This window comes from Ochotona curzoniae, unplaced genomic scaffold (genome assembly GCF_017591425.1).
Source record: "Ochotona curzoniae isolate NIBS_2020 unplaced genomic scaffold, NIBS_Ocur_1.0 patch361, whole genome shotgun sequence".
Classification (NCBI taxonomy): domain Eukaryota; kingdom Metazoa; phylum Chordata; class Mammalia; order Lagomorpha; family Ochotonidae; genus Ochotona; species Ochotona curzoniae.
In genome coordinates, this window is record NW_024466930.1 from 791,186 (window position 1) to 818,415 (window position 27,230).

The 27,230-nt window shown below is 43.2% G+C and overlaps 2 protein-coding genes and 1 non-coding gene across 3 annotated transcripts; 2 read left to right on the plus strand and 1 right to left on the minus strand.

Moving 5' to 3' along the window:
• Nucleotides 1-208: 208 nt before the first annotated feature.
• Nucleotides 209-7,815, minus strand: LOC121167314 (epididymal secretory glutathione peroxidase-like). Its single transcript, XM_040996765.1, has 3 exons — nucleotides 7,729-7,815; nucleotides 4,240-4,393; nucleotides 209-270 (listed from the first exon to the last, which is right to left on the minus strand). The coding sequence occupies exons 1-3, from the start codon at nucleotides 7,813-7,815 to the stop codon at nucleotides 209-211; spliced, it is 303 nt and encodes a 100-aa protein (XP_040852699.1).
• A 5,765-nt stretch (nucleotides 7,816-13,580) lies between these two features.
• On the plus strand, nucleotides 13,581-23,034 carry LOC121167350 (glutathione peroxidase 6-like). The gene is made up of 5 exons (XM_040996803.1): nucleotides 13,581-13,661; nucleotides 17,474-17,624; nucleotides 21,209-21,323; nucleotides 21,648-21,747; nucleotides 22,843-23,034. Exons 1-5 carry the CDS (start codon nucleotides 13,581-13,583, stop codon nucleotides 23,032-23,034), a joined length of 639 nt encoding a protein of 212 aa, XP_040852737.1.
• Nucleotides 23,035-26,068: 3,034 nt separating this feature from the next.
• Nucleotides 26,069-26,142, plus strand: TRNAT-CGU. The gene has a single exon. It is a non-coding gene; the product is annotated as a tRNA-Thr (tRNA).
• The last annotated feature ends 1,088 nt before the right edge of the window (nucleotides 26,143-27,230 follow it).

Sequence of the window (27,230 nt, forward strand, 5' to 3'; positions counted from 1 at the left end):
CAGTAGTTATTAAGAAATGAAGATCACTTTCCTGTGGCAATCTAGCAATTTCCTCCAAAAAGATCAAGTTCACTTCTAGGCACCAGATGTAGTGTTCTTTTCCACCAAACAAACTCTAGACTTGGAATATTAGGCAAAAGGAAGAGCCTTGGGAACAGTCACTCACTCACCTTCAGGAAGGTGAAGATGCTCTGTTCATTTCTCCCATTCACATCCCCTTTCTCAAATAGCTGGAAATTTGGAACAAATCCTCTGCCTGGACGGACGTACCTGCAATGAGTCATAGTGTGCCCAGGAAGTGCCAGGATGTGAGCAAGTTATTTTGGGACATCAAGTTTTGAAAGATCAGGACAGGCCAGGGACTGAGAGAAAGTGACTGGGAAGAGAAAGAAAACTTTTCCCCCGAAACTTTGGGCTTTCGTTTCCATTGTTCTTCTGTTCTCTTCAGTTTGTCATCATTTCCTCACTCCTGTCCTCCACAGTCCATCTGGTCACATCCGGGGATGGAGATGGAGTTCTGGACATTGTCAGATTCTCAACAAGGTGTTAAAATCAATTTTCAGATGTCCCTGAATCTAGCAGTCTGCTATCCTTCCACCCCACTCCAACAATTCCTGACATGGAGGGACCTGGGGACACCAACTATGGTAAAATCTCCTAGTGGATTTCTTACTTACTTGAGCGCAGGAAGAATCTCTGAGTTCTGTCCTGGTTCTTGCTTTCCAAACTGGTTGCATGGAAAGCCCAATACAACTAGGCCGAAAGGTTTCAGTTCATCCTGAAGTGCATTCAGTTCTACGGTTAGAGAAGGGCCGACAGGTGGCTTACCTAGAGAGCCTGCCTTGTGTAGACAGATTTCAGGTTACTGGCTTTACAAAGCAAGAAGCATCTCTTGATCAGAGGGACTGCTGATGACACAGTGAAGCTAGACTCAGCCTTCAGATACACACTCAGAACTCTATATTCCAAGATGGTGCAGGCCAAACCTGTACCACATCTGAATCCCCCAGAGACCTCCTTAAAAAAAAAAAAAAAAAAAAAAAAAAGGTGGTCCAGGTTCCATCTCACAGAAGTTTTTTAATTTCTCCATGGTGGGGTCCAGTCATCTTTCTTAGCCAAAATTCTGGGGCCCGGCGCGGTGGCGCAAGTGGTTAAAGGTCCTCGCCTTGCACGCCCGGGATCCCATATGGGCGCCGGTTCTAATCCCGGCAGCCCCGCTTCCCTTCCAGCTCCCTGCCTGTGGCCCGGGAAGGCAGTCGAGGACGGCCCAAAGCTTTGGGACCCTGCACCCGCGTGGAAGACCCGGAAGAGGATCCTGGCTTCGGATCAGCATAGCATTGGCCGTTGCACTCACTTGGGGAGTGAATCATCGGACGGAAGATCTTCCTCTCTGTCTCTCCTCTCTGTATATCCGCCTTTCCAATAGAAAAAAAAAAAAAATAAATCTTTAAAAAAAATATTCTGATGATTTTTTTTTAACAACAAAGGTTAGAACAGTGCTGCTTTTCAGCTTGTTCATTGGAGATGAGTCTTTCAAAGGGACCCCAAGAACTGAACTTCTCTGCACTGGCTGGTTCACCCAGAGTAGCGTTGAAGTAAACCTGACAGCGGTGAAGAGAACCAGAGAAATGTCGAATGGAGCCGCCTGATGTCGTTCAGCAATCCTGGGGATGCATTCTGCCTGAACTATTCCACATGTTCTGCCGCAACAGCGGCTTCTGTTTTCTTCCTCCGCAGCCAGGGTGTTTGCTAACGTGACTGTTCAGACCTTCGTCTTCATGTTTTAGCTCATCCTTTCTGGGATAGATGCCCTGCGCCACATCCTAGCCTGTGCCAGTCAGACTCCGCTCAGCCGCTTGGTATCTCCTCCTCTTCTTTACAAAATGCAAGATTCTTGGCTGTTGCCGCATGATGCTTCAGAACCTCTTCCCAAGGTTTCCCCTCTTGTTTATCATAATTGCAAATAAACACAAGAAATGGGGAAGCCAGTCTTGGAGCCCTTGAGCAACCACTTCAGTTTTTTTTTCATCTGTCATGTACAGAATAGAAACTGGATAACTTGATTCTTAAGATTGTACTAATTAATACAATGGATTATGATTCAGTAAATATTATTCTGCCTTTAAAAGTAAAATGAGGGTCTGGCGTGGTAGCCTAACACCTAAAGTCCTTACCTTGCATGCACTGGGATCCCACATGGCAGCCCTGTTTCCCATCCAGGTCCCTGCTTGTGGTCTTGGAGGACAGTTAAAGATGGCCCAAAGCCTTGGGACCCTGCACCCATGTGGGAAACCCGAAAAGAAGTTCCTGGCTCCTGGCTTTGGATTGGCACAGCTCTGGCTATTGAAGCCACTTGGAGAGTGAATCAACATATGGAACTTTTTTTTTTTTAAGTCAAATGAACATGAAAGTATTTTATTCCTTTTAAAGACACAAAGTGGTGGGCCTAGTGCCGTAGCCTAGCGGCTAAAGTCCTTGCCCTAAACGCGCCAGGATCCCAGATGGGCGCCAGTTCTAACCCCGGCAGCTCCACTTCCCATCCAGCTCCCTGCTTGTGGCCTGGGAAAGCAGTCAAGGATGGTCCAAAGCTTTGAGACCCTGCACCCACGTGGGAGACCCAGAAGAGCTCCTGGCTTCAGATTGGCGCAGCACTGGCCAAATCATCGGATGGAAGATCTTCCTCTTTGTCTCTCCTCTTCTCTGTATATCTGACTTTGTAATAAAAATGAAAAAATCTTTGAAAAAAAAAAGGCACAAAGCAGAAAATAAGTTTCATACCAGGTGATTAACTGAGGAAAGGACAAGCAGCAGAACATGGAAACCACCCACAAATTTTATAAACATGATAGCGTGGGTCATCTGAAGGAAGAGGAAATAAGTAAAAATAATTTTTCCTTCCGACACTTATTTATCTTGAGGGCTTTTTTTTTTTTTTAAGATTTATTTTGTTTCTATTGGAAAGGCAGATTTATAGAGAAGAGAAACAGAAAAAGATCTTCCATCCATTGGTTCACTCCCAGGTTCCAAGGCCTGGGCCGTTCTCGCCTGCTTTCTCAGGCCACAAGCAGGAACTGGATGGAAGTGGAGCATCAGGGACATGAATTGGTGCCCATACAGGATGTCAGTGCATGCAAGGCGAGGATTTAACTTATTTTAGATTTTGAGCCTTATTCATAGCATTGTTTTTAAAACTAAAAGAGGGCATTAAAAAAAAAAGATTTACTTCTTTTTGTTGGAAAGACAGATACACAGAGATAAAGATCCTCCATCCTCTGGCTTACTCTGCAAGTGGCCACAATGGTTGGAGCTGAGCCAATCTGAAGCCAGGATCCTCCTCCAGGTCTCCCAAGCGGGTGCAGTCTCCCAAGCTCTGGGGCCGTCCTCCACTGCTTTGCCAGATCACAAGCAGCAATTTTGTGGATCAAGTGGAGCAGCCAGGATACGAACCAGCTCCCACATGGAATCCCAGACAAGCAAGATGAGGACAAGTCCATCACTCTAGGCCTCATTTTTAATTAGTTCAAATACATGAAGTACATTTGTCTTTTACACAACCCATCTTATTTGCTATTAATTGGCTTTTAAACAAATGGTCTAAATTTTGGAGAAATGAAATTTCTACTTGAACATCTGTAGGAGAAAACAACAGCTGTTAAAGAGCTGGACTTGAAGGGGAAGTATTGCCCCGTGGCCTCCATGACCTGCCCTTTCTACAGACAAATGCCGTCCCAGATGCGAGGTATCTTTTCTTCTTTGTTTATTAGTGTATATTATTCTAGCAAACTCTCAGATACATGGGTTCTGTCTTCTGTAGTTGCCAAGGAAACTTTTGGAATCTTCTGACAAGATTCTAATTCTTGGATGGTGGAACCTCAGAAAATGGAGTGGCAAGAATTTGAGATCAGCAATTTTGTCCCCACTAAATGGCCAGAAAATCAGTATTTCAGGGTTTGTGCGTCACCTGGTCTCCATCACTACTATTCACACAATGACTGGAATTTGCCTTGTAGTGTAACAGTAGCTGTTGATATATGTAATCTAATGGACCTGGCTTTCATAAAACTATATTCATAAAATTAGGCTGGCTGGATTTGCCAACTTCTGGCATGGTAAGGGGTGATTGGGAAGAGAATCAAAGACTGGGGTGAAGTCAATTGATTGTATTTATTTGGCTACCTGATTTGGAATAGAATCAACTGGTAATTTTTGTCCCGAAGACACAAGGCTTTGGAATCTTACCAGGATACTGGTCTGTCAGAGCGCAGTAGGTGGCCACGTTGATGAAGAGGACATACTTTCCTGCATACTGTCTGAACCGAATCTTTTCCTTTCCATCCAGAGTGAAGGCCTCGTAATCAAAGATGGTGCCTTCCACACCTTTGTCACAATCCATCTGGAAGATTTGTTTTTAATAATAATTATATTAGTAACAACTATAACATTTTGGTATTCTTTTAAAACATTCAGAGAATAATGTGAAGTGACGTCAAAAATTTCATCAAGAAATGGAGTTAAAAGGTAAGCTTATTTTGTTTTTTTGACATTTACTTATTTGAGAAACAGAATGATGGGAGTGGAACAGAGACACTTCTCTCTGCTGGCAACAGCCGTGGGTGGTCCAGCCAAATCCAGAAGCCTAGAGTTTTGAGTTTCGTTAGTGTCTCCCATGTGAGTGTCAGAAGCCTAAATACTTGGAGCATTCTCTACTGCTTTCCAAGGCACATTGGCAGGGAGTTGAATTTGGAAGAAGGGCAACCTAGAACCAGTTCCCCAAAATGGGATCCTGCCATTGCGGGCAGTAACTTAATCCACGGTGCCCTGGTGTGGATCCCAAGATCAGCTTGGTTTGATTCAAAAAAAAAACATTCAAAATCCAAACACAACTTTTTCCGAACAAATACTTTTAATATACCTTTTGAAGACCTTTGATATGGATGGATTTTTGAAATATTTTGTACCCAAACAAACATTATTTAATTCTGCTTCCAAAACTTTTTAAAGTAACCTGTTTTAACTGACACACACACAAACCAGACGAGAGTTATCTAGATATCAATCAATGACTAGACTAAAGATTGGGTCTTGTGAGTTAAAAATATAATTTTTTTTTAATAACAAGCAAATAAATAACAAAAAGTTGCTCTTTTTATTACAGGGATGTAGGCTTTGGTTCACCATCTATTTTTTTTTTTTTTTTTTTCATTCTCTGTAATTCTCTCTCTCTCTCTCTTTTTTTTTTTTTTAATTAATTACATTGTATTATGTGACACAGTTTCACAGGCTCTGGGATTCCCCCAACCCCTCCCCATACTTTCCCCCCATGGTGGATTCTTCCACCTTGTTGCAGTATTACAGATCAAGTTCAGTTGAGATTCTTTCATTGCAAGCATGTACCAAGCAAAGAGTCCAGCATCTAATTGTCCAGGTACATTCAACGGTTTCTTGGGGAGACTCTCTGGTCTGAAGGTAGAGCTGGCAGAATATCACACCATCTATCCTTTAACAGTTGGTTTAAAATGAAAAAGAACCCATGGTTGTCAGAGCACCCACTTGTCTAGGTAGGATTGAAGGAGCATTGTGGAAACCTTCCCTTGCCTTTTTCTTTTTCTTTTCTTTCTTGTGTGTGTGAACTGGAATTTAAATAGGGCTCTTAGTGCTAAGCTTTCATGATTTTTTTTTTTAGCTGCTTGCTTTAGACTTTCTGGAGTGATGTTGGTGTTGAAAATAAGTTATCAAAATATCAAATGCAATGCAAAAAAGGAAGGAAGGAAGGAAGGAAGGAAGGAAGGAAGGAAGGAAGGAAGGAAAGAAAGTGAAGTTTTACATCCAAACCTTTCAGTTAGATAAAGCAGAGAGGGACTGGCTAGAGAAAAGAAAGAAAGTCATTTTCTGATAAGGAAGATCCAAATTGAAGCTAAGATTAAACTACACATTTTGGAAGTGTAGTGGATTAGAAGGGATTTTGGTCAAATGCCGTCTGCCCCTGCTTAGCAAAGGAGGAATGTAAAACAACAAAACAACCCTGCCAACTACTGATACTGTCAGTAGCACCTACATTATAGCTACTCAGGCTTTCTAATCTCAGGAAGAAAGCAAATATGGATATTCTTCATGATTTGGATGTGTTGTCTGTCCTACTCCGCTCCATCAAATGTTTATGTACTGGGATGTCTTGGGAGGTGCTGTGGAGCTTTTAAAGGGTGGGACTTAAGTGAGAGAGTCTTCCATCAACTGAGGCTACATGGTCAGTGTTTAAGATATTTCTAAAGAACTCTGTTAGTTTCCATGAGCAGATTGTTGTAAAGGTGTGAGCCTCAGCTGGGAGGCGTTTTCTGGTTTCTTGTGTCAACCTGTGGTTTCTTCCTCCCACAAGGGCCCTGCATGAGACTTTGTGTCATGCTATTTGGAATTTTAGCTCCTAACAGTTACTGTAGTCTGATTCATATGTTTGATTATAGCAAGTAATGGTTGACTTACTACAAAGCTCTTGCAGCTTTTTCTAATGTGTTATGCTCACATATGCACAAGCAAAACTGGCCTATAGAAAGGGAACATTATATGACTGTGTCCAATCTTATCTCTATGATGCCTGGTTGTAAAACAAACATGTTTAAGTATTTGAATTTTGTTTTTGTAACTGCAACAAAAATTACATAGAGCATATAGGGGCTTAGTTCTAATACTGAGTGCTGTTGTAAATTTACTTGAACCTGTGTGAAATGTCTTGACCACTTTTATTCAGCTTTTATTAAGCAAATTCTACAGTTGGAGCATCCCCATGAAATTAGGCAGCACTAGGTAACATAAAACTCGTAGCATTTCTAGAAGTTTTCTGGAAGTTGTCTAATTAATTTCAGAGCTGGGGACTGGTGGGAGTTGGGAGAATGAGAGAGAGGGGAAATGGAGGGGGAATGGAGAGGAAAGGGATTTACCAGTGCTGTTTTGTAGAACACCTTATAATAAGCATCATGACAGTGTGCTCACCTACGCTTCGGGCAGATACCGTTCTCCACACAGTTATAATGAGAAATCAGAGACTAACCAAGGTGAAATGATTTTCCAAGACCAAAAGTGGCAACCTACTACGTGCATGAAAGCTGACTGCCCCCAACTTCATAATTCAGAATGTCTCTTTCATTGCCCTCATTTTTCCTGTGCACTATGTACCTGTTTTGTTTTGTTTTGTTTTGTTTCAGTAAGAGAATGAGACAGGAATTGGGAGTAGAACTAAGGCCAGAATTCGAGACACCTGACTTCAAACTCATTTGCTCTAGGCCTTTGGTTACTTTTTTCATGTGTGCTGTGTTTCTCTGACAGATCTCCGACCTCATCCAGAGAACTTGCACATGGTTTTTCTCCTCTCCCCGAGTGTTTTGCCAAGTGATAACTGAATTGGCTCATCCTCCCCACGCACAGGGATTCCTGTCTACACTGATCCTGACTGTTTCACACTTCAAATCCAGTTGTGATGCAAATACTGCTGTGAATGGAGCGACAGGCAGGGCCCCCACACGGAGAATGTGGATCAAAAGGAGCAGAAGCCATTTTTCCTTTAGCCATATTCAACTCAAGGAGCATCATTTACAAGAGTGAAGAAGATTCAAGAGAAAGCAAATAAAAGTTTAGGGGAACTATAAAGAGGGGGGAAAAACCAGTGAGAGTCTTGTAAGAAGGTCTGGAGGGAAGGACTTAGAAGGATGACAGAAGCCCTCTCCAGGGCTTACTCACCTTCATCGTCTCTGGCTTGGGGTTTGTCTGCACGAAGCCAACCAGGAGAAGAGAGACAAGACAAAAGGCTTGTAATTGTGCAGCCATGATTAGCACTTGTAGAACAATATTGTGCGAGGTCCTTGCACACCTCTGCAGACTTTTGATACTTGACCAGAAACTAACCTAAGCCCACACAGACCAATTGCAGAGTGGCAAACTCCCATCATCCAAGTGGGGCATGAGAATAATAGAATTTGAACCACATCCTCACTTAACTACACCCCCAGGAACACTCTGGGCTCACTAGAGCAGTGAGGACCTGGGATGCACATCCGTTCTGACAGAACTGTGAAAAATGACAGCAGCAAACCTCCTTTAGTTCTTACAGATGTTTGTCTTACCTGAGTGGACTGGAGTGTCTAGGTGCTGACTCAGGCTCCCAGACACTGAAGTCACAGCACAAGAGTAGGCACAGATTCATCCTAACATTATTTTTGAGATTAAAAAAAATTATAAGAGGATTGACCAACAAGCATGTGACCTAAAGTTGGTAAAAATTTATCTGAGTTGGGGAGATAGTCTCAATATATGTGAAGGCAATGCATTAATATATTCATTCTACAAATGCTTTCAAGTACATGTAAATAAATTAAAAAAACACAACAGTCCAGACCAAGAGAAAAATGAGCATTAGAGAAATAAGTGGTGGCATTTGTGGTAGGAGCAATGTTCTCTTCCAATAATCAAAGAACTACAAATAAAAATAGATGCATTCTGTGTTTATCAGGTTGGCATGGTGATAGTAAATTGGGTGCAGTATGGTGCTGGACATTCTTGTACACCAGGAGAGGGGATGGGCAGTATTAACACTGCTCACAGTCTAAACGACAGCCTGTCTTTCTGAATGCAATGATTTTTTTCAAGCAAATAATTTTCTCTGAACTTTTTGTTTTGAAATAGTCATACATTTTCAGAAATTTGCAGGTATATTTTGTCATCTCTGAGACTATCCAGGGCTGAAGAAGTGTCAGGGAAACGAGGTGAAAGTTCTTCTAAGAATAAAGGTGCCTTGCCTTGTAAGCAGCATACAAGCTTCATCCACTCAGTAATAGTTTCCAACAAGTCATTAATTAGTCTTGGTTAAAATTTTAGAATGGAGTGGGCACTGTGGTGCGGCAGGCTGAACTGCTGCCTTCCATTCTGCTATCCTATATGGGCACCAGATGGAGTCCTGGCTATTCTACTTCCAATCCAGCTTCCTGCTGGTGGACCAGGAAAGCAGATGGCCCAAGTGCCTGGGCCACTGCACCCATGAGGGAGGCCCGGGAGTAGCTCCTGGAGCTTGGCTTTTGGCTTCAGCCTGGCCCAGCTTGACTGTTGTAGTCATTTGGGGAGTGAATCTGCAGATGGACAATCTCTCCTTTTCTCTATAATTTTTTCAACTAAATAAGTATCTTTTGAAAAAGTTAGTGGGGGGTGAGGAATGCAAAGCTGGAGCCTTAGAATTTCTGCTTTATATGGATAACATATTTGTGTAAAATTTCCACACGCACACACACACACCCACCCTCTCCACTCCCTTCCCCCAGCTATCCCTACTAGGTGTGGTAGCCTAGTGGCTAAAATCTATGCCTTGCATGCACCGGGAACCCATATGGGCACCATTTCTAATCCTGGCAGATCCACTTCCCATCCAGCTCCCTGCTTGTGACCTGGGAAAGCAACAGAGGATGGCCCAAAGCCTTGGGGCCCTGTACCTTTATGGGAGATCTGGAATAAGTTCCTGGCTCCTGGTTTCTGGATTCTGATCAGCTTAGTTCTGGCCATTGTGGGCACTTGGAGAGTGAGCCAGCAGAGGGAAGATCTTTCAGTCTCTCCTGCTGTCTATATATCTGCCTTTTCAACAACAAAAAAATAAATATTTACAATTCATCTTCCCTGAGGCTGGTCAAGTCTTATTTTTTGGACCTTAGGTGCTAATGTCTGAGTAATCATGCACCTACATTCATAATCATTTGCCCTTGCAGGGCACCTCCCTTCTTTTATATTTAATCTCCATTGATTTCCAAACTGCCTTCCATCTTCCGCTTACCATACAGGTGTATTTAAATGGTTTAAAGTGCATTTTGTTTATATTCTTAACAAATTTGTACATTTCTCATCAAACTACCAGCTCCTAGAAGTTTAGCAAGTTAACTACTCACATGTTCCCCCTATTTGTACTTCAATTTCAAAGGGTTGGATTAATCTCTTAAATTTATGGTACTTTGTCATCATAAGGCTGTGCAAGGCTTCTCAATACATTATTAAGGGTTTTTTTTTTTTTTTTTTTTTTTTTTGTCTCCAATGCATCCTACTTTCCTACATCTCAAAGAAGTGGCAGGAAAGCTTACACAGATAAGAAAGTTGGCCTTATGTTGCAGCTAAGCATCTCACAGAAATAACATGTAGGAGGCTTGGGCAGCAAAATGATAACCACAAGAGCAAACACTGGTGTCACTACATTGAACCACAATGAATCAACAAAGAAAGGGATGCTGATAAGGACTTGGCTTAGTCAATAAGCTTGCTCTTGTTCTCGTGTATCCCTCTTTTCTTTTCCTCCCCCTCCCCCGGGAGGATTTGTGCAGCCAGCTCAGCTTTGCCAGTTCCTTTCCATCCAGCCCCCTCCGCCAGCTCTGCCTTTTCCAGATTCCCACACAAAGCTGCCTTCAACTCCTTCCACACTGGAGTCGGCTGGCTGATGGAAGCTGGGCATTCACCAGCACTCTTGGAAAATGCAAGTTGTGTGTTCTAGATTTCTGATCTCTTCTCAGAGGCCTCTAATCTGGGGAAAGAGCCCTGATCCAAGACAGCTGATCCAGCCACAAATCCCCTCAAAGCTCCTTTTGGCCTCTGGCTTTCCTGCTTCCCGCTCCTCCCCATGCAAGACTGGCTCTTCTACCTCCCCAGACTTCTCAGTTCCAAGAATCGCAGAGATGAAAATATCAAGCCTCAAAAGCAGTTCCTGACCCTTGCCCAAGCCATATGCCCTTGGGCAAGCTGTTCTGTTATTCGTAAAATTGGTAGAATGTCACAAACACCAACAGACTGATGGCTTTTTTTTTCCCCCAAAACAATTATTTATGTGAACTACCAGCATTAGACCTGACCCAAAGTCAACAATCCTTGTTAATCTAACAGATACAGAAACTGACACTCAAGTGGAGAAGCTAATTTAGTCAAAAAACACGTATTTGTGACAATAAACTTATGACTGCCGTTGCCCTGCTGCTATCAATTCTTAAATTTCCACGTTTATCTTTGCTTATCACACGAGCACTAACTTCTAAATTGCAAGAAAAACCTTCAATATAAACTCTAACTTGATGGTCACATAAAAGCCTATCTGTTCAGGTCTTTGTGTTTTAAGAACTCGTCTTGGGAGCTTAGGGTCAGAAAGAGGCTACAGAGAGGACACTGCATGTCACACCCCCCAAGCTGTAGCCCAGTTCTTGCCTCTCTTCAGGGTCATATGTCCAAAAAGGAGGAAATCATCTTCTTGCCTTCTCTCCTCTAGGCTCTCCCTCTTTGCTGCCTTTTTTTTTTTTTAACCACTGCTCTGTCGTCACTGAAAACCTGACATGCCTATCTGATGGTATCTGGCAGTTATCCTGGCAACTTCATTACAGTCTCAAATCCAGAATCTCCACATGGCATTCAAGGCTGTTCACCTCCTTGCTAGTCTTCTCTCCCAGCAGCTCCTCCCACGAATCTCTCAGATGAGCTGCAGCTCTTGCTTTCTTCCAAGTGCGACTGTTCAGGTTAGACTGTTTGATCTTGAAGTCAATTGTCACAAGAACTTCTTGTGATTGCTGGCTCACTGTAGATTGTATAGTATTATCAGAGAGAAATTTCAAGATGTCCTAAATTTAATTATGTGTCATCTATTCCTAATTGAGGTCTCTAGCATTTTCTATAACAAGTCTCTTTTCACATCAACAATTTCAGTTCGCCTTCACAACTGGCCAATTAAAAAAAGTAAAATGGGCACAAAAGTGAACATTATCAGCTCAAACTTACGATGGAAAAATTAGTTGAGGAAGGCAAAGTAAGGGCAGGCATTGTGACTCAGTCATGAAATCTCTGCTTAGAGCATTAGTTTGAGTCCAAGTTGCTTACTTGCTTGCTTTTTAAAGATTTTTTTTTACAAAGATTTATTTATTTTTATTGTAAAGTCATATATACAGAGAGGAAGATCATCTGTCCGGTGATTCACTCCCCAAGTGAGCACAACGGCCGGTGCTGTACCGATTTGAAGCCAGGAGCCAGGAGCTTCTTCCAGGTCTCCCACTTGGGTGTAGGGTCCCAAGGCTTTGGACGGTCCTTGGCAATTGAGCTGTTATTTGGGACCCCGAGTTTCTCTGCTTGCAGTCTGGCCCTGTGAATGTGCACTCTGGGAGGCAGCAGGTGACAGCTCAAGTAGTATTGGGGTCCCTGACATCCTCATGGGAGATCCAGACTGAGTTCTTCTCTCCTAGTATTAGTTTGACCCAACCCTGGTTTTTGCGAACATCGGGAAGTAAACTCACAGATGAAAGATCTCTCTTCATTTGTCTCTCCATGCTTTAAATACAAATTTAAATCAATAAAAAATGTTTTAAATAAAAGTGTGAATTAAATGTTAAGACATTTATGAAAATGTCATAACAATGTAGACTTAGACTATGAACTAGAGATTTTATTTTACATCCACTTACCTCTCAACCTTCTAAACTCAATTCTCCATATGTTTAGAAATGGAGGAAAGTTTCAGAGAGATTAATAGTTGCCTTTTTGAATTTAATTCTCAGAGGGTGGGGTGGGGAGGTGGTGAGAATGATGTGTTCTCTGCTAGGCTGTGCTCTTCTGTGCTGCGCCCACCTTACTGGGCTGCGGATGGTGTGGGAGCAAGAGCATCATGTCCACAGCCAACGGCCGGATTTTGAGCAACCCACACTGTAAAACACCAGATGTCCTCCTCCCCGGAAATCCTCTATTCGGTGACTCAGGCCCTTATTGATACAGGAAACAAAGATACTCCGAATCACTAACACACAGCAAAGGATCATCTGATGTAAACCTGAGCTGGCACGGGCGGAAGCAGAGTGGTGGCGCAGGTAGCCAGGGAAAACAACGCCACGCCTCTTTAGCAGGCCAAGTTCTTTCTGACAGTTTTCTGGTTATCATCTTAGTGTGTCACAATACGCAGGCTTATGGAATAAGCAGGGCAGAGACGATTACAGTTATTTACAAAGCAGGAAACTGAAACCCGGGGGGAGTTTTCTGGCTCCTGGTTAACTTCTCTGCGTAATAATTTTCCACTGTGTGGCTTGGCATCTCTCCTCTGTGCTACTCCTGAATTAACAAATTCTTCTCCTGGGGGGCAGATTTTGGAGCAAAATGTCTGACACACACAATCCCCCACAGGTGGACCTCATCATGTAAAAGCACTGTTGGCTTGGTTGAATAATGAACCTAAGGGGAAATAGTCATCCTGGGCAACCACTCCAAAATCAGGCTTTGATTCAGTGCTGCTGCGTTCCTGCTCTGATGCTTAGCCAGCACCGAGCAACTGCCAGTCATGTGGAGTGGGGCAGGGCAGTACCTCAGGCTCCAAAAAGGGAGTCTCCACAGTCACCTGCCAGAACAGGTGACGGGAGGGGAGGAGGGAGAGGAGAGGGATGAAAGAGGAGGGTGAGAGGGTGTGCATGGAAGAGGGGCAGAGAAGGAGAGGGTTGGAACGCACCCTGCTCTGCCATTGGCCACGCAACTGCAAACCGGCCTCTGCCAAGGGTTCTAAAAGGCTGAAACCTCTGGGGACCTAAGAGTTGCCTAAACTTGCAGGAACCATGACTCCACAGCTCTGGGCTGCCTGGCTTTTGTCCCTGCTCCTGGTCAGCTTTGCTCAGGAGGAGCCAGAAAAGGTGAGTGTCCCACAGGGGATATTGGATAATGTCAGTGTGCTGTGACGACCCTGCTCATCACAAAGGCCAGAAGTTCTCTCCTCTCCTCTCCTCCGAGACCAGAGCCGTGCTTCCAGTCTTTGCAACTTTCTGCCAACACTGTGGGGAGGGGCAGGGGGAAGGAAACCCTTGGTGCATTCCCTTTTCCATTTCCTCTTTTTTTTTTTTTTTAAAGATTTATTTATTATAATTTTTTAAATTACAAAGTCAGATAGGAGGAGAGACAGAGAGGAAGATCTTCCGTCCAAGTCCAATGATTCACTTCCCAAGTGACCGCCACGGTCGGTGCTGCGCTGATCCGGACACCGATGCTGGGTCCCAAAGCTTTGGGCTGTCCTCGACTGCTTTCCCAGGCCACAGGCACAAGCAGGGAGCTGAATGGGAAGTGGAGCCGCTGGGCGTTCAAGACAGGACTTTAACTGCTAGGCCATGCCACCGGGCCCTCCATTTCCTCTTGAAAGCTCTGGCGCCAGTCTGATCCACTCTTGTCGGTAACTTGGGACAGGAAATGAGGTAGTCATTGGGCAACAGATGGCATTTGTGGGAAGCTGAGCTGGTTGCGGGGAGGAGCTGTTTAATGTGCTTTAGGAGACTCGGTCAGGGAAATGGAAGTCTTCCCCAGGAATAATAAAGCACTACACCAGCAATAGTGTTTCCCAGTATTAATTCGTGGGAATGCAGCAGGAAGTTTGTTCGCAGATGTTAATGTTGCTTCAAATCTCCTGACACTTGATATTGTGCAGAAAATTTCCACACTGTCGCAAGTCGTCAACCTGGTAAGAAATGTGGGTGCAATGTGGGAAGGTTAGGAGTGAGGGGATGACTAGAGGGAAAAAAGACATTCAAGGGGCCAGCGTGTGGTTCAAGTCCTGGCTGTTCCACTAGCAATTCAACTCCCTGCTAATGTACCTGGGGCTCACCCACATGGGAAACTCAAATGAAGCTCCTGGCATTGGCCTTAGCCATTGTGACTATTTGGAAACAAACTAGTAGAAAATCTCTCTTTCTCTCTCTCCCTCCCACCCTTACCCCCCCCCCCCCAGTTTCTCCTTAACTGGTATATCAATTGGATAGAAGATATCTCTCCCTGTCTCTGTAATAAAATAAATAAAATTTTAAAAAGAAAGACAAAGGCATTCAATAACTCAGTCTCTTTTAGGGCCTTTTACAATTTTTATAGTTTTGATATGACTCCTTTCTCTAAAATGTGGTGAACAATACCTCATTATATGCGAGAACTTTGAAAAGTTCATGGAAAAGGAAATGAAAACATGATCCCAATATTTTAGAGTATAAGCATGTTTTTCATAAGTCACTCTGCATGAGTTTCTTGAGGACCCTTCCTGTGCAGTGTGGAGATTCCCAGCCCTGAGCCCACAGAAGCATCACCTGGGAAGCTGCCAGGAAGTATGAGGAGTTCTTTAGGTCTAAGGGGGAACCCAGGAATTTGCATTTCTAAAGTGCCCCCCCCAAGAGATGTTGATACAGGCCCCCAAACCTTAGCTTGAAGCTTTTGTAGGGACAACTGTGGAAGAGGGGTTGGTCAAGGTGGAGGAGCATCAACAAAACTGCTAGGGTGGCCTTCCACTCCTCCCATTACAGGTATAGAGCTTTACTGAAAATATCCCCAATTTCCAGAATTAGCTGACTGCAAAGTTCACTAAGACCTATATATAACTTTCTATTTCACTAAAGCCCTACTCCCACCCTACTTGCCAGTCAGGTGCCTCTGTCACCCCCAAACACCACTCTAACGGTGTGACTCCAGTGGCCCAATGCCTCCCTTGGATTGGTGGACCTCACCCGGAAGTGTGGCTAACAAATACTCTTTGCTTGTTAGCCAACTCTCTTCTTTTCCTGGGTCGACCATATTCAATACTCCAACCATACAACTTTAACTTTTGTTATTGGGTGCACAGCAAATGTAAGGAGTTGTATACAAAATGCTGAAAGAATGGAAGCTGAGTTAAAATGATAGCTCACTTGCTTTCAACCAAGATGACTACTTACTTGAAAGGGAAACCTCTGTGGGGAATCCAGGTCTTTGTAAGCTACTGCTGCCTGATTGAGTGTGAAGTCCCTTCTGTGGAAAATCATCCTAAGCATGCGAAGCTGTGCTCTATGTCATCCTTCCTTTTTCTGATAGACCTAAATCAACTGAAACAAAACTGGAAGCTAGACAGGAAGGACTGAGCTCTAGCTAGCCTGCAACTTTCAAAGATTCTACTTCACAGTGCACAGGGTGATATTAATGCTGGAAACAAGCTTTGGAAGTTGTTGAGTCCGAGCTAAAGTAGTGCAAAGACCAGGAGAATGGCTGCACACAAAAAAACCAGCTCACAGGATGATTTCCATGTGACTTTTCTTTTTAAAAGATTTATTTATTTTTATTGGAAAGGCAGATAAGATTTATAAAGAGCATAAGAGACAGACGGAAAGATGTTCTGTCTGCTGGTTCACTCCTCAAATAGCCACACTGCCAATTTGAAGCAAGAAGCCAGGAGCTAGGAACCAGGAGCCAGGACATTCTTCCAGGTATCTATGTGGGCACATGGTCCCAAGGCTTCAGGCCATCCTCTACTGCTTTCCCAGCCCCATGTAGAATGCTGGATGTGAGGTGGAATATCCAGGACTAGAAACGAACTCTGATATGGAATGTTGGAATCCCACATAATAGTTTAACCCACTGTGCCACAACACCAACCTCATATTCTATGAAAATAGTTGGGATATTGTATTGTTTAGGAATAATGGTAACAAAGAGTCATCTCTCTATGTTCAGTACATATATAACTTTTTCTGAATATTTTTGACTTACCATTGGTTGAGTTCATAGATATAGAACCCAAAGATAGGACAACCTAATGGTAGGCACAAATGTTAGGATGCATAGGCCTATCCAAGTTCAAACTTCCTTCTCTGCAAAGACAATGAAGTAGAGGCTATTGTTTTCAGTGTTCTGACAAGAAAACTCACTGATTTCATGTAGACTCATCCATAGCCAATTTCCCCTCCGTGTGGCAGACCTTAAAGGCTGAGATGTCTTGATACTCAACTTACAAATGCTATGGCTTTTCTCCATGTAGTTAAGAACCTGATCTGTCATGAGAGATAACATCTTGCCTCTTATTCCAAGTTTTGTCCACTCTTTAATTTTTCTCTTGACATGCTTTGGGTAGAAAAGTTTTCCTCTGTGCTTTGTACTGTATAATCCCTAATCCTTAGGCAGTCCAGGGTGGTTCTCAACAATGTCATGCTGAGAAGTGGGTACTGAGGATGAGTTCATGGGTGCTGGCGAGTCCACCATTGACAAAGCCTGGAAAGGCCCTTTAGTGGGTTCCAAATGCAGAGCCAATTATAAAATTGTAGATCCTGATTTTCGGGGAGCAGTGATTGGAATATCAAAGCACACAAATGAGCAATTCATGTAAAGTTTATGTAAGGAGAAATTCTGTCAACATCTGTTAAGAATACTTGAGAAGGATCATATGTCTATATTGGAGAATAAGGATGTGGGAGAAAAGTACAAGATAGAGAATAGGGGTAGATGATGGTAATACTCCAGAGGACAGAGCACTCTGAAGTACTTGCCTTGTTGTACATACAACAATGGACTTTAAAGGGTAAGTTATTCTAGTGTGACATCAGGCCTTGTGAGTATTTTTAGTTTACAAAAGTCCCTTTCAGTTCTTGGAATTTTAAGATATTACGTGAATGCTTTGAAAAACTCACAGATGTTGGGAAATATTCTTTAGCTTTTTCATGTCATTACATTTCAGGTGAATTGCAACCAAGGTGTGTCAGGCACCGTCTATGATTACAAAGCCAAAACCCTTGATGGAGAAGATATCCAGTTCTCCAAGTACTCCGGCAAGAACATACTCTTTGTCAATGTGGCCACCTACTGCGACTATACAGCTCAGTATCCTGGTAAGAACTCAGGTTTGAACTTTCTTGAAACTGGCTTTGTTAGACAGCCAGAGTCTAACTCCAGAAGATTTTGCTAATGTGTTGTTGGGACGTTGGGATAAGGGACCACGTGACAATTAAATCTGGCTATTGGCTGCAGTTTTGGGAACTAACACTTTCCGAAGTCCGATAGCAGCACATCTGTAATTACAAGTTGAATAAATTGTTCAGTACCTGAGGGAAAAGAGATACGGTAGGGAACCATGAAATTTATTAGTAAGAAGGTGTTAGGAAACCTGGGTTTGTGCTAAATGATTTGGGAGCTGTTTCAAGGAACAGAATCTTCTCTCTGGCTTGGATGCCTTCAGGAAATGAAGATGAGGCCACCAATGCAGTGCAGTGACTTAAACCACCAGCCATTGTGCCAGAATCCTATATGGCGCTGATTAGAGTCCCAGCTTCTCTATTTATTATCCAACTGTCCACTAATGTGCCTAGGAAAAGCAGTGGAGGATGGTCCAAATGCTTTCGACCTGCCACACGTGTGGGGGAACTTAAAGAAACATCCTGGCATTGGCATGGCTCAGTCTTGGGTATTGTGGCCATTTGAACAATGAACCAGTATGTTGATGGTCTTTGTCTTTACCTCTTGTAATTCTGCCTTTCAAAAGTAAGTAGATAAATATCTTAATAAAAAGAAGAAATAAATGAAGAAATGGGGGCAATTGCGTGATTAGATATCTTAATATACATACCTAGAAAATGAGAGGAACAAAGTAACTGAAGAAATGCAATCACTCACATTGTCAAGATTGGAGCAAAGTTTAACCAATTTTTGTGATTTGTTTTTGGTGATTTACACAAATTTCATATTTTGTCTCCATGTGGCTATAAATCTGAGATAGAATTATTTTTGTCCTGATCTATCATGGTCACTTGTTTTGTGACATTGATGAGCTACAAAACTGTTTCTTACATTTTAAATTTTATTTTTAATTTGTTTACATAGTTAAGAGGAATGCATTCCCATGCGGTCCTTCAGTTAGGATGGGGAAGGTTGAGGTATGGAGGAAGGTGGGCGGGACAGATGTTTCAGTTCTTTTCATTTTATTCTGATCTGCTGGGGTGGAAGACCACTCCTTGCTGTCAAACTACATCAGCATCCAGAGGGTGGGAGGGACAGTCATTTGATGATGCCTTAGAGTTCTCTAGTTTAGCCTGACTCAGTCCATCACCACCCCAAGCTCTCATGCAAACCACTGGGTGCTGCAGTCCCACAAAGGTGAACCCACAAGTCCCCTGTAGAATCTGTTCCCGGATGTGGTTCTCTCTCATTTTTGGTGGGTGCTATGGCTCAGGCTGATGTGTTCCACCCTCTCCTCTGACATTCATGGGTGATTACTGTGGTATAGCTTTGCCAGGCATGCTCCAAGCTCCAGCTCCTGTGTGTACCAGCCAGAAACTAGTGAGGCTACTTAGCCCAGCCTTGGTCTCCCACATGAACAGGTGCCTTGGCCTGACTCAGACATATCCTCCAGTTTCCCCCTCTAACCCACCCCATCTCAGCTCCCTTGATTACCTGCAAATGCAGTGTCCTCATTTGTGGAAGACCCCAGAAGTCATTCCTTCCTTGTAAAATATGCCTGCAGCAGCTCCCACTCCAACAAGTCAGCAGATCAACTTTACCAAGCAATCTGAAACTCTTAAGGTCTGGATTGATGTGTCCCTACCCAGCATTTCCAACTTCCTCATACATCTTTTTTTTAAAAATAATAAATTCATTTTGTTTTTGATGATGCTTACATAGTTAAGAGGGATGCATGCCCATGTGGACCACCAGTTAGGGTGGGGAGTGTTGAGGAATGGGGAAAAGTGGATAAAGTAACTGTATCCAGTCTCCTTTTTTCTTCTGGTATCTGGGGAAAGTGGAGAGAGAAGGGGAGAGGGCTGCTTCCAGCAACCTAACTGAATTAGTATCCTGGGAATGAAGAAAGACTACCTGATGTCATCCTGGGGTCCCCAATATGAAGCATATTTCAAGGATAACGATTCTGATGATTCTCGGATACTGTTGATTTCATTGCTCCAAGATTGAGAAAAATCCTCCCAAGGCCAACCAACTGACATAGTCTTCCTTAGAGTCTTGTCTGGGATAGCTGTTTAGTTCTAGATGTCTCCCATGAGCATGTGACCATATTGCACAGGCCTCAGCAGGCCCGGTGACCCAGTTCTGACACATGCACTCCATGATCAGACCACATAGCCTGTGATTTTCACTGCATTTGGAGTTCTGAGTCCAGTGATCCAGTTGGGGGTGTCCCCAAGAAACCTCGTGAAAGGTGACCCAAACCTGACTTCTGTGTGTGCCAGCAATATGGAGTCTGGCTCAGTCCATCACCCATATCAGCCTACACACACTGGTGGCTGCAGTCACCTGGTCAGTTCTGTCCCTAGCCCCATCTCATATGCAAAACAATGGATGCTGTGGTCCAGCTTAACTCTACCAACCACACACTCAAGACTCACATACACCAGCGCAAACGGCAGCAAAATTAGAGTAACCACCAATCACCCCACTAGGCCTGTTTCCTGCCCTGGTACCTGTGCATGCCAGTATATTCAGAAGACTAGGGTAGCCTATCCCACTTCCCATTCAGCTTTTGCATATGTCAATGGGCGTTGGAGCTTAACTCAACTAACCCCGCTATCCAGCCTATACTCATGCTGGCACATGCTACTGCATATCTCGCCAGGTCTGCCCTATCTCCGCTTCTCACGCAGCCCATCAGAGAGGTGCCACAGTCTCCCTACAGGGCCCACTCCCTGCTCTGGATCTTGCACTTTCCAGGTGGTTCTATGGTCTAGTCTGACAGGACTTGCCCCCAGTTCCAGCACTTGCCAGCTGATGCTTCAGCAAGCTCAACCAAACTGTACTTATTATGGCTCAAGTATGCACCAGTTTGGGAGCATACTTTGGCATGTGGCCAGCTCACATGCAGGCCAACAGGTGTTGTAGCCCTGCCCAGCATGATCTGTTCCCAGTCCTAGCCATCCTGGCTCCCACACATGCCAGTGTGTTATGGTTGGCCTGTAACCTGGACCAGCACCCTGCAGAGCTAAACCACACTTGCTGACAAGTGAAGCAACCCTACCCAGCCTGACCAACACCCAACCCTGACTCATATGCTCACTAGCAGGAGCTATGGCCCACAAGGGGCATTATCCAAGTTCCCCACACAGGCCCACTCCCAGACCCACATCTCACATGTGCCAACATGTGCTATTCCCTTACCTGGCAGTCTAGCAAGTCAGTCTGCACTGTCTTATTTTGTTGTTGTTATTTTTAAATAAGAGCCCTCTTTGCACTGGAAAGTGAAGTCACTGGTGGAAAACAATGCACAAGGTGAATCAGCAGCCACTTGGATGAGTTTTTGGAAACCTGTGTTTTAAAATACTATTCTGTCTTCTCAACTTCTGTAATCATGAACCATTCCCTTCCATGTCCTTAGTTCATTCATGTGATAAATGGATAAGTCCAGTGTTAATCCTTGCTTGTGCTAGGGCTTCTGACTAGCCTACTCCTGCTGTGTATTCTCTACCCACAGAACTCAACAGTCTCCAGGAGGAACTGAAAAATGACATCACTGTGTTGGGTTTTCCTTGCAACCAGTTTGGGAAACAAGAACCAGGAAGGAACTCAGAAATTCTTTCTGGAATCCAGTGAGTACCCTTCATAAGAACTCATCAAAGGTCTCTTAAATATTTTGCTTCATTTGCGTCTTCTAATTCTGTAAACTTTGAGAATGAACAGTAGATTAATGGGTCAAAGAATATCACCATATTGCTTCAAATTCAATCTAGCTTTATTGGTAGTGCTCAGATAATCTCAAAAATACTGTTTTCCCATTTTCTTAAACTAAAGACTTACTCTGTCTACACCCCCCACTTTAGTTCAGATTTCCTTTTATTGTGAGTTGGGAGTGGTTATTACCAACCATCCCTTTCTTAACTTGGATCTTCTTGGGACTTTCTGGTGCATTGCAGGTACGTGCGCCCAGGTGGTGGCTTTGTCCCCAACTTCCAGCTCTTTGAGAAAGGGGATGTGAATGGAAAAAATGAACAGCAAGTCTTTACCTTTCTCAAGGTGAGTAAACATCAGCCAGGCCTGGATTAGTCAAGAAGGCGTTTGCTGAATAGAATGAAGCTCATGTCTAGGATTGGATTTGGATTCTTTGGAAACAGACGTTCAGGTAAGTTCAAGGATTATGGCAATATCTGCTGAGAGGGCATTATCCATGATAGCTCCGTTGTTGACTAACCTCCTTTTTTGAATCATAAAGATTCATTTACCAATCAGTTTTCAGATTCCTAGTTCATGCAATGAACTGTGCTATAGAATGATTGGGAAGACATTAATAGGGCATATTCTCTTCCCCGAGACAAGCACAGAAATGGATAAGGCAGAGTATCGTATAATAAGGATCTTTAGAGTCACAAAATGTTAGAACCACAGGCTATCATGATGGAAGCATCCCAAATACTTGTCTACAAATAAGGTTGATCCCTGTTGAAATTTTCACCCATCAACACCAAACAGAAAAAAAAAATGACAATGAGAGGAGCTTTTCATAAAACTGATCTTATTATACATAAAGATTATCTTTTATTCTGATATTAAATTATGATGAATTACATCTTGTAAACAGATCTATTTCTCAAAAACAGTGATATCATAAGTTGTATGTGGCTCAAACTATTACTTTAATAATTCTTAAATTTGGAATCTGTGATTGTAATAGATTTTATTTTTCTTATTGTAAAACGAATGCTAGTTATTCTACAGTGGTCTCCAGAAAAACAAATGATTATTTTACTGGCCTATGAAGATCCAAACTCTGAAAACCACAGCCTTCAATCAACTAATTGGTTTTCATCTAAGGAAATAGAAACTGTGGAAATAATACAATTTTCCATGGAAACAGAAGACATTATTTTACTGGTGCACAAGGATAAAAACATAAGAAAAGAGGGGAGAGAGGGGAAAGAAGGACTGCTTTCTATTTAATGTTATTCTCTGACCTTGGGATGTTTGGATGGTAGTTGAATTAGAGATGATGGGTTGAAGTGACTGGGATTGACTGGAAGTATGATAGTCCATATGTTAAAATAGATGATGTTGAATAGCTTCTTTAGGGACAGGGATAAATTTATATGTCCATTTTTCACATTTCTGCTCCAGAACTCTTGCCCTCCAACATCTGAACTCTTGGGCTCACCGGACTATCTCTTCTGGGATCCCATGAAGGTCCATGACATTCGTTGGAACTTTGAGAAGTTCTTTGTGAATACTAGTGGAACCCCTGTCATGCGCTGGTCCCATAAGATTCCAGTCAACAAGGTCAAAGAAGACATCAAAAGCTATCTTGGGTAGTCCAGTGCCCGGTAGGAAGGGCAGAAGGAGCCGCCCTGCCTTACACTCACAACACTACCTAACAAAAGATCCTTTATTCCACACTCTTTTCTATTCAGGTTTCCATATGACCAAGTGATCCCACACTACTCCAGCAGCTGCTGTGCATGTGTGGAGCTGTGAGTGGGTGTTTGTGTTTGTATATGTATGTTTTATAGACATGTGTTTAAAGGTGAAGGAAAAGAGAACTTTGACTATCTGGTACTGAAATTTCAAATTTCCTCTTCAATTGATCCTGAAGGAAAATAGTATTGTACGGCAGATGTTTCAAACTGTTCATAGCCCTAAAAAAAATCAATCCCTAGAAGTCCCTGGAATCCATGTTTTTCCATCCTGATGATTTAAAGAAAGCAAGGTAAAACAGGATATTTTAGGATATTCTGGTATTGCTTAAACTCTTTCTCTTCTACTTCTTTATTCTTTATACATCTGTAGTTTTGAAATAGGACTTTGAGGGCAAAGCAAGAGCAGAAACCTAATCTCTATGAAAGGAGAGCCATCTCCAGGATGGACTTGGGTTTCAAAGACCCTTTGGGTTGGACCTACCAAAGCCTTAATGGGGTCAGGTGAATGGCACATGGGCCGGGATGTCCATTGATTCTAAATGATGGGTTTTAGCCTCAATCTGAGACTCCCTCAGTCTTAACCTTGTTCTCCCTGTCTCAAATAAACACAAATTCTGCAGCAACCTGGCTCCATGTGGTGTTTTCCCAAGCCCATATCATGTCTTTACTTAAATCCCTTCATCTCTCACTTTGTCTATGTTTTTTTGGTACTCTGTGCTAGAACATCAGTATTTTCTTCAGAGCTGCTGTAGTTGTGAACACAGGTCTCTTGGGATTGAACCCCTCCCATCCAAGTCTTCTGGCTGACCCTGACATGAGAGAAAGCCTCTCTTTACAAGGAATCTTCTCTTCTCAATACATTTTTGTTTCTAAAAAGAATGCATGTCACTGTTAAAATATAAAAACAGAAGCAGCAGAAAACATTAAGGATAGGGAAACAAAAATCATTCCTACTGTCAGATCTATAAAGGACCTGCTGGGAAGCCCTGTTTGCCCTGTGTTGTTTCATAATTTAAAATGTAATCTTTTTTAGATGGATGCATTCTTCAGGAAATCAGAAAGGAAGAAAATAGGATTAGATAAGGAAATGAAATAAAATTATTTTTCCCTCATTTTCATAATCATTTTGAATGCATTTTTATTGATTTAAAGTTGATGATGTTGGGGGAGTCAGGAATGGAAGATCTTCCATCCTCAATCCTGTTCCCCAAATGCCTGAATAGCTAGTACTGGGCCAGGATGAAGCCATGAGCCAGGCAGTCCATGCTGGGCTCCCTGGATGGTAGGGACCCAAGCATCTGAGCCATCAACTGCCACCCTCTCAGGCATGTCAGCAGGAAGCTGAAACAGAAAGGGAGAAATCAAAAAGACAGAAGGCAACAAATGCTAGCAAACACGTGGAGAGAGGACTCTTACACAAGGTGGTGGGGATGCAAACCAGTTACAGCTGTTGTGGAAATAGCAGGGAGATTTCTTTAAAAACTAGAAACAGCTTAGTGAAATAAGCCAAACCCCAAAAGACAAATATCCTACATTTTCTCTGCTATAAGGCCATCTTCACGCAAAATACGAGTCTATAGATGCATAGGTAAGCATGTATATACATACATTTATCAAGAATGGAGGCAAGTATACTGTGGAGATGCATCACAGTATGCATCTCTACTTCTGAATAAAAAACTCCCAATAAATTTGTTAAATATATCTTTTCCATAGGATGCTGGAATGTATAACATTGTTTATACCTACAATGTCAGGATACACTTAAATAGAAGAATGATGGACTATTGTTGAGGGGCTGTACTGTTGTTATAACGTAAAGAAAAACAGTGTGTGGACAGGATGGAAGGGGAAATCCTTGAGCTTAAGGAACTGTATCTTGATAAATTAAAAATTAAAAAAAAACCCATAAAAGTAGAAACAGGCTTGTCATATGATCCAGCAACTCCATTGCTGAGTACTTTGTGAACCAAAGAGGTTTATTTAGCGTTCAGTTCGTAAGCTGCAGGGCACTAGCGTCTGCCCACCTGCTAAGGGCTTCCGCAGCCTCCCTGCACCTGCACCTGCACCCCTCGGACCCCTCAGCGTCCCAGAGCCCTTTCCCCTGCCGTCCTCCCAGGGTCTTCGCTCTCCCTGTGCGCTGGGCTCCCTGCAGGTGCGCGGCAAAAACGCCAGCGGAGACAATCCAAGGGGGAGTCACGACAGAGGGACGAGGACCACGTAATAGTACCCCTTTGTGTGATTGAAGTTTCAGATATGCCTGAGTGACATAAACCAAGCCCACGAGGACCAGACAAAAGGTGGAAGGAAATCGGGTTGTGCAGATTCAGGCTTTTCTCGCTGGCGGATGTTTTATTGTCCCTTACGTTCCTGCGGGAGGAAGCTGACCAGGCAGTGGCCAACCCCGCGCCCCTGGAGAGCCGCTGCAGGTGGAGCAGAGCTTTGCGGTCCTTTTGGAAGCGGCTTTCGAGAAGCAACACCAGTAGACGCGGATCGCCCCGCCCTCCCGGGCAATTGCAGGCATCCCTAAGCGGGTCATGGGCCAACAACTGTGGCATAGAGGTCCTTGAAGACTCCAAGATACGCACACACGCACACATCAAGAACTTCAAACAGTTGGTGGAAGACGGGGTGCATTTTCCACGAACTTCGTGAAGTTCTCTCTCTCTCTCTCTCTCTCTCTCTCTCTCTCTCTCCATCCAGTCTTTACCATCGCTGTAGAGCCACGGCTTTGCGTAAATTTGTGTAGCGCTCCTTTTTATGATCTTGCCACCGCCTGATGCTTTCCTCTGTGTGGTTTTAGTCTCCAACTTGCGTGGTGAAGAAGGGAATCTTTTTTGGGAGTTGGCATCTTCTCCAAAGAGCGTGTAAATGCCTCTGTTTAACAGCTGTAAAGTGAGTGGAATTCAACCGCAGGGGCTCCTTCACGTGGCTCTATGGCTTAGTTGGTTAAAGCGCCTGTCTCGTAAACAGGAGATCCTGGGTTCGAATCCCAGTAGGGCCTGGATTTGTGCGGGTTTTTTTCCCCCCAGCAAATTAGCTTTTTCTGAAAGTTCTCGTTTGTTGGCCTGCTGTCAAACTTAATGGCCTCACAGGACAACCACGTAGCTTATAAGCTATTCTGCAGCAACCTACTCAGATCCCGGAGTTTTAAAGACAGTCTTAGGATGATGACCATTCAAATGCAAAACACTTCCAGTTATCACAATCATTTTTCACTAAAGTTTTGCATAAAACTATCATAAAACAGGGCCAATATTGTGACCTCATTAGTTCAATCATCATAAAGTATTTCTGAACACCTTAAATATGTTCTGTTTACAGCACCTCCAGACTTAAGGATGTATATTTTTGACTCCAACACTATCCAATTACAAAATTCACCTCTGATGAGAAGATAAAATAATGGATGCACTGCTGGCCAGTACGGAAAACTAGGGTACTTGCAGGGGGTAGGACTACGTCGCTGTGAGTAAAGTTCAGCTTGGGGAATTCTACCAAATAAAATGATTTAACCTTGACCCTAGGGTTTCATGGCAATTGTACACTTTTTTTTTTGTTAACCTCCCACTCATTCTTCTGTTTAATAAATATAAACTCTTGGTTTTTTTCACAATTCAGGCATATTTCTGATGTGAGAAAATAAGCACTGAACACAGCTAGTAAGTCACTGCTCTAAAGGGTCTTAAATTTTCATAGGGGCATTTCTTTCTCTCCCCCCACCCCCGTCTCTCTGTCTCTCTCACACACACACAAAATACACACACACACACATACGCACGGATTATGTGCAAGAAGCAAATGTATCTGAGTCTGCTGATGTCTATGGAGAAGCATAAAGCAAGGAAAGAGTAAGGGCAGTGTGTAGGGTGGGGCCTGGGTAATCACAGGCCCCTTCCTGTCTCTTGGATGACATTAGAAGTGACTGACTTCCCACTGTTCAATGGGAAATCTTTGCAGTGTGCTTACTATTGTTATTCAAAGTACCATGGTAGCAGGATCAAGCTCCGCTAACCTGAAAACTCTCCTCTCTGCCTGAGACCTTTTGATTAGGACTTTGAGGTAGGTAACACTGCCTGTACCCAAGCCTTA